The sequence below is a fragment of the Pholcus phalangioides genome, unplaced genomic scaffold (genome assembly GCF_987345545.1).
Source record: "Pholcus phalangioides strain wild (caught in Gottingen) unplaced genomic scaffold, Ppha-v1.0 ptg000016l_1, whole genome shotgun sequence".
NCBI lineage: Eukaryota > Metazoa > Arthropoda > Arachnida > Araneae > Pholcidae > Pholcus > Pholcus phalangioides.
The window spans coordinates 967,217-981,011 of NW_028301609.1; the positions used below are offsets into that span (position 1 = coordinate 967,217).

The 13,795-nt window shown below is 32.1% G+C and overlaps 1 protein-coding gene across 1 annotated transcript in view; it reads right to left on the reverse strand.

The window, feature by feature from the left end:
• Ino80 (chromatin-remodeling ATPase INO80) overlaps nucleotides 1–13,795 on the reverse strand; it is a 54,375-nt gene that overhangs the window by 22,101 nt on the left and 18,479 nt on the right. Inside the window, exons 14-25 of the mRNA XM_089245787.1 lie at nucleotides 13,672–13,738; nucleotides 13,356–13,453; nucleotides 12,478–12,591; nucleotides 12,267–12,362; nucleotides 11,453–11,655; nucleotides 10,889–10,973; nucleotides 6,726–6,843; nucleotides 5,975–6,060; nucleotides 4,164–4,331; nucleotides 2,536–2,635; nucleotides 468–581; nucleotides 245–341 (exon numbers count right to left, since the gene is read on the reverse strand). Coding sequence (XP_089101913.1) covers nucleotides 245–341; nucleotides 468–581; nucleotides 2,536–2,635; nucleotides 4,164–4,331; nucleotides 5,975–6,060; nucleotides 6,726–6,843; nucleotides 10,889–10,973; nucleotides 11,453–11,655; nucleotides 12,267–12,362; nucleotides 12,478–12,591; nucleotides 13,356–13,453; nucleotides 13,672–13,738 — 1,346 coding nt within the window. The remainder of the gene's footprint in view (nucleotides 1–244; nucleotides 342–467; nucleotides 582–2,535; nucleotides 2,636–4,163; nucleotides 4,332–5,974; nucleotides 6,061–6,725; nucleotides 6,844–10,888; nucleotides 10,974–11,452; nucleotides 11,656–12,266; nucleotides 12,363–12,477; nucleotides 12,592–13,355; nucleotides 13,454–13,671; nucleotides 13,739–13,795) is intronic.

The window sequence follows — 13,795 nt, forward strand, 5'->3', positions numbered from 1 at the left end:
AATTACATTTTTACAAAATGTCTTTTAATATTTACTCCTATTCCAACCTTTCAAAAGATTGCAGATAATACACATTTGAATCTCATAGTAAAGATTATATGTCAATGTTTCATTAATGTATAATACATGAATTATAAACAGGAAATTATGATAATTATTAAGAACATATTATGAAGCAATAAAACTATATTTGTTAGTAATAGAGTATAATTGAACATGTAAGATTAAACAAAATTCTTCAAACCTTGCCAAGAGTCCACTAAGAAAGATTTCAGACATTTGATGAGGACTTAGATCAATGAATCGAGAAAATGAAAAGCAGCTGTCTAGTTGATGAAAAACTGAAAAAAAAAAATGTATTAAGCATAATTATAATAGACATTTCATATTAGTGAAAGTATTTAAATGGCTTAAACATGAAAAAATCTGTTCTAATTACAGAAAAAGGTCTTGTGAAAATACTCAACTGTTGTTGCTCGAAGACGGAGGAAACAGTTGATGATGAATGTACTCAGGATTAAATATATTGAGCAGGTTCAAAAGAAGTCTGTTTTCACTTTCTTCATGAAGACAAAACAATCCTTTGGAACAAAAAAATAAATGAGTCATATAGAATGCTACAGTGAATTTTTTTAATTAAAGCATTATGTCAAGTAATCATCCTCAATTAATGTAGGGATATAAATGTATAACATATAAAAATATAAAACAATTTTTTTTTATAGTTTACACTACATTACAAGCATTATAAAAAACTATCTTTTACACAATATTTATTTCTAGTTTTGCTTAAAAAGTGCCTTGGAAAGTGTCATCTGAAGCTTCTGCTATTAAAATTATATAATCAATTTGAAAAAAAAAAGGATGAAAACTGTTTTTGTCAAAACACATTCTTCCAAATTTAGAACAGATAGTTATTTGGCCTTTTCCATGCAAGACTACTTTGGAAATTTTTAATCCTTCGAGAATGGAATCCTTGGTTATCCAGAACAATTATAAGCAGGGGTCTGGCCAGACTTTTTTTTGTAGGGTCCTGTTTTTGTGAAAAATGAGTAATTTTGTGGGAAACGAAGTAATCTAGTTAATTTATCACAAAAAAAAATGAAATTTTAAATTTATGGTTTCATTAATTTTTATTTGGTGAAGGGTCTGGGAAACTGACCCAAATTTTGGCTGGATAGACCCCTGATAAGGATTTAGTTTTTGGCAGTTTTCACTCAATAGTTTTTTTCATATTTGCAGTTAAATGATTTCTAGTTTTACTCCACAAATGTAAGTTTATATGAAATACAGTAGAAACTTGATTACACGGAATGATGGTGATGGAGTGCACGACAGATAACCAAAGCTACTGTTGAGCAGTGATGAATGAGTTGAGCTCATGAATTACAAAATATTTTTAATGAAAGATATATTTATGCATTTAACCCTGTTTAAAACGAATAGTAAAGTGTATATAATACACACAAAAATTATTTACATTGTTAGAACTACAGTTTGAGCCCGATTTCTACATGAACTAGTGAGGCATTTGTGCAAGGTCCTCAATTTCAGCTACGAAAAATATATTTATACAGCAGACCCTCACTATTCCAGCACATATCAGACCAAAGTATGCCCAATTACTGGAAGTTAGCTTTGAAAAAGCCCATTTAAATAATATAAACTTCTGTGGATTGGCATACAGTGACATGTTTTCCTCCTCTATGCTCGAAGAAAAAAGTTTGATTACAGGACTTGTCAGACTACCATATGGCCGGATTATCAAGAGTCTACTACCTTTGACCACAGTCATGGTGGGGAAAGTGGGAGGCTGATCCTTGCTTTGCAAGTCAGATTCTGACAAGTAGTGAAAATTGACTTTCACAGTAAAACAATATCCATAACAGGTTTTCTGCTTTTTTGCTCTTATTAAAGACCATGTAAAAAAAGTTTGTCACACTAAAGCAATAAATACTTGCTTAACTCTACATCTCCTATGAAATAATCAAGGGCCATTCTCACAGGAAATGGGGGAGGGACAGTACAAAAATAATTGAGTTTTTTTACAAGTATAATAATTCTCGCTATTTCATTTTTATTTCGACATGAACATTTCCAAAGTTGAAAAGTGGGCTAAAATATTTTATTGTCACAAAAATTATAATTTTGATTGCATTACAATAAGCGTGGAGTCTGGTGCAGCTACACTTGATACGTAAGAATATGGCTCTGGAGAATTTTCAAGCTGTCTATACTTTATGACGGTTTAGATATTTGCACCCTGGTGAATACACTTCTCAGATATTCAAGGTTCTACTACACACACATCGTTAATACTTTCAACTATAAAACTTGATAGATACTTCCATCACATTAACAAACAAAAATCACGTAAATATATATAACCTGCCTCTTTACAAGGCCATTGAATTTCTTTACAACTCATTTCACAAGCTTCCAAATTAAAACTAAATACAAACTTTCTATAGCAACAGTCATCAACAGTATAGGGGTATTGTGCAACAAATTTAAAATTGAAAGAAAAAACACTACCTTCTCTAAAAATGAGCTTGGATAATGAATGTGTCTCCAACTTCATGTGAAAAGGATGCTTAACCTCCCTTCTTTCAAACAAATCAGGATGATTACACACCTATATGGAATTCAAAATTACCAAAAATGAAATAGTTTACTTAAGGCATGAATTTATATATTGTATAAAACTTGCTAACTCTGAAAATGAAGAAAATATATATAAAACTTGATCAGAACCTTAGTTAGAAGTTCAAAAATTTTACCTAAAAGAAGGTATATCTATTATGTGTTAAAACTTTCCAACCATGGAATTATTTGTGTTAATACTCACATAGAAGATGTACACCTATGTGTGTGCACAAGTGAAAAATAATAAATCTTAAAAAGCCAAAAAATAATTGTTACTATTGGGATCAGGTAAGAAAAATTAATATAGATTTTCATAATGTTACCACAAAGTTACTGGCCACTACAAAGTGATTGATCAGTTAGTGGCCACTTTCAGAAGCTGCACTCAAGACAAGGATGGTAGCATAAAATTGTATAAAGCTATTGTATGCATAAGGGGGAATAATTTTGGCTGTTCATTGACGAGATGGGCCATTAATGACTCAATGATAGTCACATTCAGAGATACAGTCGAATCCCATTATAATGAACTCCAAGTGGGAAAAAGAAATCACTTCTTTATAACAAAATTTCGTTCAACAAGGAATTCTAGGTTTTAGCATTGTTTATATGTAAACTTATCTGGGAGATTAGAAAAGAGTTTGCTAAAACAAGATTTTCGCTATAACACTATTTGTAAAAATGGCATTAGACAATAAAGTTACTCTGAGGACTAAGAAAAAAATATCGTGGTAGAGGGATTATCATTGTATCGAAAAGCAACATTATCACATGTTGCAAAATTTGTGCCGTTATCTTTCATAGATCTTCACTTCTTATACCAACAGAAAATGTGCTTTCACGTATTTATTAACTGAGAAAAACTGATTGATTAGTTAATAAAATTCAGTTAAAGCATTGCCCCCTCTACAGAGGCAATGCACAACATTACTTTCTGTGCAAGACATGAAAGGGTAATGATATCAACAACTTCATCAACACTTTCAGTGATCATGTGGTGCAAAATATTAGTGTTCTTAGACACCCAGAAGAACAAAAACAAGTGAAGTTAAAAATTAAATTCAAGATGATTTTGATTAAAAATATATCATTATAACGGTTTCAAAATCTCTTTAAAAATGTCATTATAGAGGAATTTATCACAGTAAAGGATATTGTTACATCGATAGTTTAACATTAGACTACAGGCAATTGTAAATATGATTTGAAAAACTATTGTCGTAGCTGGGATTTATCGTTTTATAAAATTATTGTTGTAATGAGGTTTCACTATAATCCCGATTTGACCAATTGATTTAAATGCATGTATAAGTTCATATAGAACAACGAACTGAAAAAATATGCATATATCTTTTGAGTGTAAAAACTGAACACTCAGCATATAAGTATCAAACAGTACTGCATTGTCTCTGTGGTGATCAACTAGGGTTATGGAAAGTCATTAAAATATATAACTACCATTAAAATTATAAAACAAATCATTCAATTACCTTACAACTTAAAATTGGTTTACATACCTTGCGAAACTGCATGACTAAATTTAATAAACTTGAAGTAGCTGACTGTGACTGAACTGAAGAAGCAGATGAAGACTGCATGAGGTCATCTATGGAAATCTTATTACGTAGATTCTGATATAACAACTTTTGTCTCTGGGTCAATTGGCAGCACATAAGAATTTCAATCTATAAATTCACAAATAGCATAATGCATATACATATAATGAAGAATTAAATTTTATTGAAATTCATTCCATACATTTTCTTATAAAATTTACACTTTCGTTAAATTTGATTTCAAACTAACATCTTGCACACATTATGAAGAAAAATTATATGTATTTATTTAATTACTTTGTGTTCTAGCCCATAGTAACTGATGGTGAATTGTCATAATGAAAACATGGTTAAACATAAATGGTAAATTATAAATTACAACACAAAAATCTAACAAACCAACACTATAGAACAGTTAACCCTTAAACATAACCATATCATAGAAAATTTTGAACACAAATTTACTCTGAAAGATTTTATCATCAAACAATTAAAAACCTAAGGCAAAAAATTGGCAAAATTCATAAAAATTAATCTCATAATATCAGAAAATAATATATTCAAAGAAAACTACAGCCTGTAGACCAATAAAACCATAATTGGCATGATCATATGAAAATGCACATTGCAATAGTCAGATTCTCCCACGTTGCACGGGCACGCAAGACAAATTTTTCGCCACAAATACAAAACCCCAAAGCCGAATATATCAAAATCTACAACGTATGCCACAAAACAGTGAGTGTCACTGCAGAACAATCTGGAAAAATTAAGTGCAGAAAACGCTTTATGAGGATTTTTATCACAGAACATTTCCAGTCAGCCAAGGGCTCGTTGCAGAACAGTGCAAAACATTCTGCTTTGGGGGATGCAAAATAAACCATAGGTCAGTGGTTCTAGTGGCGGATCTATGGGGCCCCCAAATGAAATGCAATAAGATAATATTGCAACAGGGACTAAAAAACTGGTGAAATTGTGACATTTTTCAAAAGTCAAGACGGAAAAAAACAGGACTGTCACGGAAATATGACAAAATGCAGGACATATAGTCACCCTATGTTGAGACTAGTTTTTTTAAGTGATTCGTAAAATTACCCCTTCCAACAGCGAGCTCTAGATCTGCCCAAGAGTGGTTCTAAACTTTTTCCACCCACGATACCCTTGGCCTTGTCATTGTTTATGTGCGACTCCCAAGAACAGTCCAAACAAGAATCATCCCAAAGGACTGAACGGGCACTAATCAATGCACCAACTTTTTGCGATGCCCCTAGGAGATGCAACGCACACTTTGGGAACTGCCATAAGTGAATATAGCATATTGCTATTGCATGCTTCAGAAGGAACAGGTCAGCACATGAAAATAAAAATTATAGAGAACACTGATCAATAAGATATTAACCTTTGTCAACTGATTATATTCCAAAAATGGCCTTATTGAATTTTTTGTTTATGAGGTTGAGATTCTTTTCATAAGAAAACAAATGGAAGATAAATCTAAAAATAAGATACAATAGGATCTTGTTACACCTGTCTTGTTATATTGCACACATTGATATTTTGCACCCTTCATTGAAATCATTGTAAAAAATTTAACAAACATTGGAATCTAGGTAAAATTTTTGGTAACGTCAAGCATGTCTCTTGAAATGAGCATGAGCGGTGCAACAAGGGAATGACTTAAGGTGACTCTTACAAAGGTAGCTTGTGCAAGTTTTTCTGTTTTAAAACTTAATTCTATTTATTACCCAACTATTGTATAAAACATGTCATACCTTATCTGAAAGCTCATTTTCAACATCTTTTTTAACACGCCTTAGCATGAATGGCTTTAGAATTTTATGAAGTCTTGATAAGTGCTCTAAAATAGAATAAAATTAGAAAACAATTTATAATAAGTTTCAACCAAAAAAAACAAAAACAAACTAATAGGCTCTTTCTATAGCTAAGGGGGAAACCACAGTGAGTTTGAGAAATCTAGAGCAAATACTCAAACACCAGCAGTTAGCATCATAAGATATTAAATGAAAATGCATGCACCAAACAGAATGGAATCAACATTCTTACAACTGGTATTAACTGACTGAAATGTGGGAGGAAAAAAACATTTTCAGAAAATTCAGCTTGAGTGGTCCTTATCTACAAGGATTGGCCATTTACAGCACACCACGAAAAGTTAAAGTATCAATGCCTCTGATTACATTCAGAGATTTCATCTAATATCCCTTGACACCAATCACCAGTTTAGATAAAACATTAAGCCAATACTGAAACTCAAGCAATGGCCCATTATTCTAAGAGATTCTTGCTCATTGAATGACAGCCATGAAAACTCATTCAACTCAAAAAATTCATATTTTTCATTCAATGAGAAAGTTTTTCATTGAGCTATGCCATTAGAAGAAAAAACCAAAGAAAATGTGACAAGAAAAATAACTTTCTATACAGCAATGAGCCTTTATATTCATTATTTTAAATATAATGTCTCACATTTTGGTGCACTAATTATTAAAAATCAGCACTTACTTTCATCAATTACAGATTTATTCTCAGCATGGCTCTCTATGTCCTTAGAAAACCACTCATTGAATTCTTCGTGGGAATCAAACAAGGTTGGCATGATAAAATGCAGAAGGGCCCACAGCTAAAGTAAATGTTTATAAACATAAGAAACATATATACTTGCTAATACACAATCAAAAAGTTGGAAGATTTGACAATAAGCTCAAATATAAATTTTCATAAACAAGTTGAATTCCTTTTTTTTAGTGGATACAGTTTCACACTTAAATTTACCATAAAAATATTATTTATTTTTTTTATCAATGTTATAATATTATCTATAAAATGTTATTAGTATTCTTGTGATATCTCAGTTTTGTATGTTACCAAACTGAATTCAAAAAATTATACTAATCGATTGCTTTATCAATTGATTACTCCATCTTTTGTTACTTGATTTTCCGTAATATATTTACGTATCTAAAATATAACTTATAAACTTGAACATCTTAATAATAGGCAAAAAGTTATTTAATTATCTAAAGGGTAATGGGGGATAATAGGGGGTTATCTAACGGTTATATGCGAGTATTTTAAAATACAAATATTTGTAGTTAGACAAGTTTTTGCTGAATTTAATTCCATAAAGCAGTTTTAATTCAATTCACACTTAATATACCCATACTCAGGGTTGTTTGGTTTAAACCTTGGTTTTAACCAGGTGGTTTTTTTAAAAAAACCACTTATGATAACGTTAATATAATTAACGTTATCATAAGTGGTAATTAAATATTATTAACATATATTATATTAAATTATATATGTTAATATAATTTAAAAAAACCACTTTGGTTTTTTTCAAAAAATCAAATAAAAGTTGCCTAAATATCCTTTTTTTCATTGAAAAATATCATATTGGTTCATTATTAGCCAAAATGTTTCATTTTTACCACATTTTATATCCTTGGGGTACATTCTGATGGTATATCTTTAACTGACATAAGATTTTATAAGTGGTTTTTTTCAAAAAGTCTCATAAAAGTGGCCAGAATATATATATATATTTTTCATATGAAGTATCTTAGTTATTAAAAGTTATATATAAAAGCCAAAATTTCTCATTCTTACAACATTTTCTAACCTTTGGCTACGTTCTGATGCTCTATCTTTAGCAAATTCATGAATAAGGATTGCGTCATACATCTAAATGTAGTGGTTTATTATCTCAGGGGTTTTTTTTCCTTCACACCTTCACAAAGAAGCAGCTACAGTAGTGACACCATCATGTTAGGGGGCAGGTGGTAATATAATCCAATAAAGACACCAGCTGTCCTTAAAGGACAAAGACTAGTGTACTAGTATTCGATTGGGTCCAACATGGCAAACTCTTGAAGCGTTTACATGAGATTGGAATTGGGGGCAACTTGCTGAATTGGATAGAATCGTGGTTAAGAGATAGGTCGCAACGAGTTATGGTGAACGGGGAATTCTCTGGTTGGACAGACGTCACAAGTGGAGTTCCTCAAGGAAGTGTCCTTGGCCCCATACTTTTTTCACTTTTTATCAATAAACTCGATCAGGGTATCGATGGGATTACTAGCAAATTCGCAGATGATGTGAAGCTAATGGGGGTAATCGGGAATGAAAGCGATAGGGAGTTGCTTCAGACCAACTTAAACAGGATTGCAGCATGGGCAAATGAATGGAGCATGACGTTTAGCGTAGATAAGTGCATGGTCGCTCATTTTGGTTCGAACAACCCACGGTTCTCTTACGAGTTGAATGGTGTCACTATCCCCGATTCAACTAGGGTCACCGATTTGGGAATTCTCATTGACGAGCAACTTAGGTTTTCTGAACATTGTTCAGCGGTGGTCAAAAAAACGAATAGAATGCTTGGTCTCATTTTCAAAAAGGTCTCTTCGCGTTCTCCTAAAGTCATTCTTCCGCTTTTTCGAGGCTTAGTTCGTCCTGGACTGGAGTATGCTGTAAGGTTTTGGAGACCATACCTACAGAGGGACAGACTTGGTTGAAGGGGTGCAGAGAAGAGCTACGTGTGTCCTTATTGGCACACAGGGCTTGAGTTATGAAGAGAGACTTCATTTTTTGAATATGTTCACATTGGATGAACGCAGGTGTCGAGGAGATATGATCGAAGTGTTCAACATTTTCAATGGGATGGAGAGGATGGACCATGAACTTTTAGTACACCGCCAATCGACTGCTTTTACAAGGGGACACCGGTATCGATTGGTGAGGGACAATGCAAGGTTATGGTGTTCCAGGGAATTTTTCTCTAATAGGGTTGTTAATAAATGGAATAGCTTACCCCCGGAGGTAGTAAATTGTAACACAATTGACACGTTTAAAAAGAAGTACGATAAACATGTTGGGGTAAATCGAGAAGCTAGAATAAGACAATCATAAGTATTCTTTATGGGCATTGTATAATATTTTATCATGTGTATATATTGTTTATAATTTGTGTTAACTGCATTTTTAATTGGGTTGCTGTTTTTTTTTTTTTTTAAATATATGACAACCATATTTTTATGGGCATCTTTTTATCAGCCACCTCGTTGGGCATTTTGCCTGTTGTGGCGTTGTATTTGTATTAGTAGTACATTACCCCACATACATTTTCATTTTCTTTCCCATAAGAAGTAGCACATCTCCTACTGTATATCTCCCAGTCTTAATATTCAATAGTTGTTTTTTTTATACTTTCACACACACACTGTTAAGCCCAGTTAATCAAGGTTCTACTGTATAGTAGTAACAGATTTGTGAAAAATAATCAGCTATATATAGGGGGATTATAGTTTAAGTTTTGATTCTCCAAAACTATACAATAAGTACTGATCAGAATGACTTGAAAATTTGCATGGATACTCCTGAAGCAATGGAAGTTTCTTTCGCAAAAGAAAAAAGTGCAAAATGTGCAAGTAGATGATGCTGTACTTGGCCAGTAGTATAATCTATTTTGTGCAGCCACATCATTTCGGCACTTCCACAGCATCAGTGTGTGGATAGCACTTCTATCAAGATGCATATTGTAATACCAGCAAAGCAGCTGCTGAAGACCCATTTTGACAGGATGCCACTTAACCCTTGCAACTTCTGGCTGTGGGGGTACCTCAAAATGTTATGAACAGTGGTCAGATTGCAAACTTTGGTGAATTGCAATCTCCAGCACATTCCCTATATGTTAGAAGTTCCTCAGGGATATGAACCCGGGGGGGGGGGGGGGGCGTTCGGTTTAATAAAGCTGAGCACATGCTGCAAGCACATCCACATTATGACCATTGCATACTCTGATTCTGTTTTTGAACAAGAATTTTTGTGCTTTCAACCTCATAGCCAGAACACGCGGCATCAACATATGTAACATTTCTTAAGTAAGTTGTAGTTATTTGTTCAATTACTTCATTTTGTGATGTTTCCATGAATTATGAAATCGTGAAATGCTATAATTAAGGTATCATTCTGCCATGACTGGCTATTGTTTCCATTCTGCAAGCAAATTTCTCACATGTTGGATGATGTCATTAATTTTACATTTTTAAGTATTTTTTTCCCCCTTTACCAAATAAAATTGTATTTTTTCAGGAATATTCATGTCAATTTACAAGTAATTCTGACAATCGTTCTTTTTTTACAGTGTTTTGAAATCAGAACCTTAGTTTCACCCTGTATATCGTAAATCATTGCTAATTAATCTGCATTATTTATGCTTCATTAAATACATTGTATTCAACTAATTTTTATTATAGTTTTTGCAAAATAGCTTCCTAATTAAGTATACTGAAAGTAACTGAAGAAAAACCTTTATATATTATATGATTAATAACAACATTGAAAGAATTTTCAAACACACAGTAGTAATCCATTGAGTTAAGCAAAAAATAATTAAATTGCAAAGGTTGGTTTTTGTTAAAATGTAATAAATATTTATTGATTAATTAGCATGGGAATAGTGTTAATTACATTAATAAACATTTTATTTCAGTTAATTATTAGAAGTTTGAATGATTTTTCAGAAATTTCATTGTTTTTAATGTTAATACTATATAAAACAAAAAAAACTGGTTTAAACCAAAAAACCCCGGTTTTTTTTTGTTTTTTTTAAAAAAAACGGGGTTTTTTACCAACCCTGCCCATACTTAGCCGAAAGAAAAACTTTTTACCTCTGCCATACTATTTTGAATAGGAGTTCCTGTCAGAAGAAGCCTATTTCGACAGTTGAAAGCCAACAGAATTTTCCACCGAACACTAAAAAAAATATTGTACAATCGACATCAGAATTTAATTTTATAACTGAACATGAATGTTTCTATGCCACACTAAAATACATGAAATGTGCATTATTAAAAATATTGAAGGATAAAAATATTCTTTAAAAACTAAAAATATGGTCTGAATTTCAATTTTCAGACATAGATTTCTAATACAGCAAAAACTCTCAATATTTGACTACATGACAACTAAAGGTAACGTGTGCTAATTACACATGAAATTAATGAGCATAGCTAGAGCTAAGTACTTACACAGGTTCAGTTTATGTGCCAGCTAACAAACAGCACACGTTTTTAAGGTAAGCAATTCACACTTGAGCATGAGTATTAAAGAGTTAAGATATGACTAATGTCAGCAAAATACCTCAAAAAATACCAATAGTATTCCTATACTTTCTTGAAATTTAACATTTAGTTGATAAACATGGAAATATGTATCAACTTTAGCATCCTCACCTTGAAGTGCTTTTTATTGCCTGGGCCTCATCTAAAACCATGTATTGCCACTTGATTCTCTGAAAATACTTAACATCTTGAACAACTAGCTGATAACTTGTGATCAAGACATGAAAAGAAGCATTTTCTGTATGAAGGTCTTTTTGACTCCAGAACTTTCTCAAAACCTTTCTGTCTCCAGTATTGCCCCAATATGGTAATACCTATAGTGTAAATAAAAGCATTACGACTTTTAGACTAGAAATTATCAGGTTCAGTAATTGTTCCATGTAATAAATTAAGTTATTTAGGAAAACAGTCAAACTCTGTTACAATGACCTCAGTTATGACAACTCATATAGTATGACCTTGAATGAAACATGCCATTTAATCACTCAAGTTTTACTAAGAATTTCAGATTTTGAGCTCTACACATTGACGAAATGCATGTCTGTCTTTCCTAAAGATAACAATACAATAAATGCAGGACTTGTTGCATAACTGTTTCCATCTGTTATACATTTGCAGAGTTCCCAGAAGCTATGTATGTGTGGAGTGATATCCCATCTATCCCTTTCTCTTAATACCTAAGACATACTACAAATGTCTTCTACTTAATGTACATTCTTTATCTCTTACAGCTTTGTGTTTTATTTTCAAGTACTTCTGCAATTTATGATCACCCAGTGTTTTTTTTAATTTTGGCGAGTTTTTTAAACATTAGACTACGGTATAAAGTCATCCATTGTTTCTACTATAATTGGTGGTTATATGAAAATGTTAGTTGATTATTTTTTAATTGAATGCATGCAAAAAACAAAAATGGATGGTTCACCTTGAAGTTAGGCACAAACTTGGTAAACTCTTGCTGCCAATTATGAAGAGTAGATGCAGGAGCAATTACAAGAAAGGGTCCCCAAATACCCTGCACCTGAAAAATATTAAGAGTAAGTATGTCTTGCAAAAAAACTGAAATATTAATACCCAACAAACATATGGGGGGGGGGAAACAAACTCAAATAGTACCAATGACAAATTTGTCTCACCTTAACAAGAGTGGCAAGAAAAGCAATTGTTTGAACAGTCTTTCCAAGTCCCATTTCATCTGCCAGAATGCCATTTATACCTTTATCATACAAACTATAAAGCCAGTTCATGCCCTAAAAAAGCCAAAATATGACAAGGTTATAGGATAAAAACTTTAAATATTAGACACTGCAGATTAGACATTACAGAGAATTTAGATACATAGCAAAAATGAGGATAAAAAATTGAAGTTTCTGGTTAGAGACCAGTTATTGAGGAGCAAAAAAAGACGAATGAAAACAAGACTAATAGAAAGCTCTAAATAAAAGATAAGGGGCTGATAACATTTGTGTGCATGCAAAATGTCACATCAAAATTCTCAATTTTTTATGCCACTAAAAGCTTCGACAAAAGTTATGAATAATTGAATGTTTCAGAACATCAGCTATAGCATTATTACAAATTGTCCTTTGCACACAAGCCAGCCAGTTTTTGTCTCGAAAATAGCAGTTTGCATATGACATTTTGCACGCACACTGACAATATGATGTCAGTGATCTGTTCCTCTCTTTGTAAAAGAGTAATTTCAAACAAATTTTGATCCAGTTTTACAATTGGTGATGAAGTTGGCTTTCTTTTCGAAGAATCAAAATATGAAAAATATTTTGGTAAGACTGGATTTTTCAATGAGAGAGAGAACCATTTTTCCAACAAAAGCGAATATCATATTGATAAAAATTAATGATAATATATACTAGGGTAAAATAACACTGATTATCCTATTAGGGAGCTAATTTGTCCTAGCCTAGTATAAACAGATTGGCAGTTTGAAAGGGTAAAAAAAGAGATTTTACAATAGCAGTGCATTCTCACTGACAAGTACTAAATATGATTTTACCTTGAGTTGATATGTTTTTAATTTCCCAACGAACATGGAAGGCTGTGGGTGTTCTTCAGTCTCAATACTAGGAGTAGACAACCTTAGCTGTGCATCAACTGGAATAAGATAAATTTCAACAAATAAAAATGACCATATGGGTTTACTGGGGTCCTTTTCTATGATTGATGCATTAGAAAAAAAATGTACGTCAGGTATAGTGAATCATACCAATTTATTACATTTCATTAAATTTAGCTCTAGAAACAAAATGAAGGTCAAAATATTTAATCAAACATCTACATGAATATTCAATTTAATATGAATAAAAACATACACATTTCACTGGCATCCATTGGTTCAATTTTCACCTCTGGTGGCAAAGATGAGTCAAATGCAACAGTCTATTGAAGAAAAATTGAAAATATATTTAAAATGAAAATTTAATATAAAAGACAAAA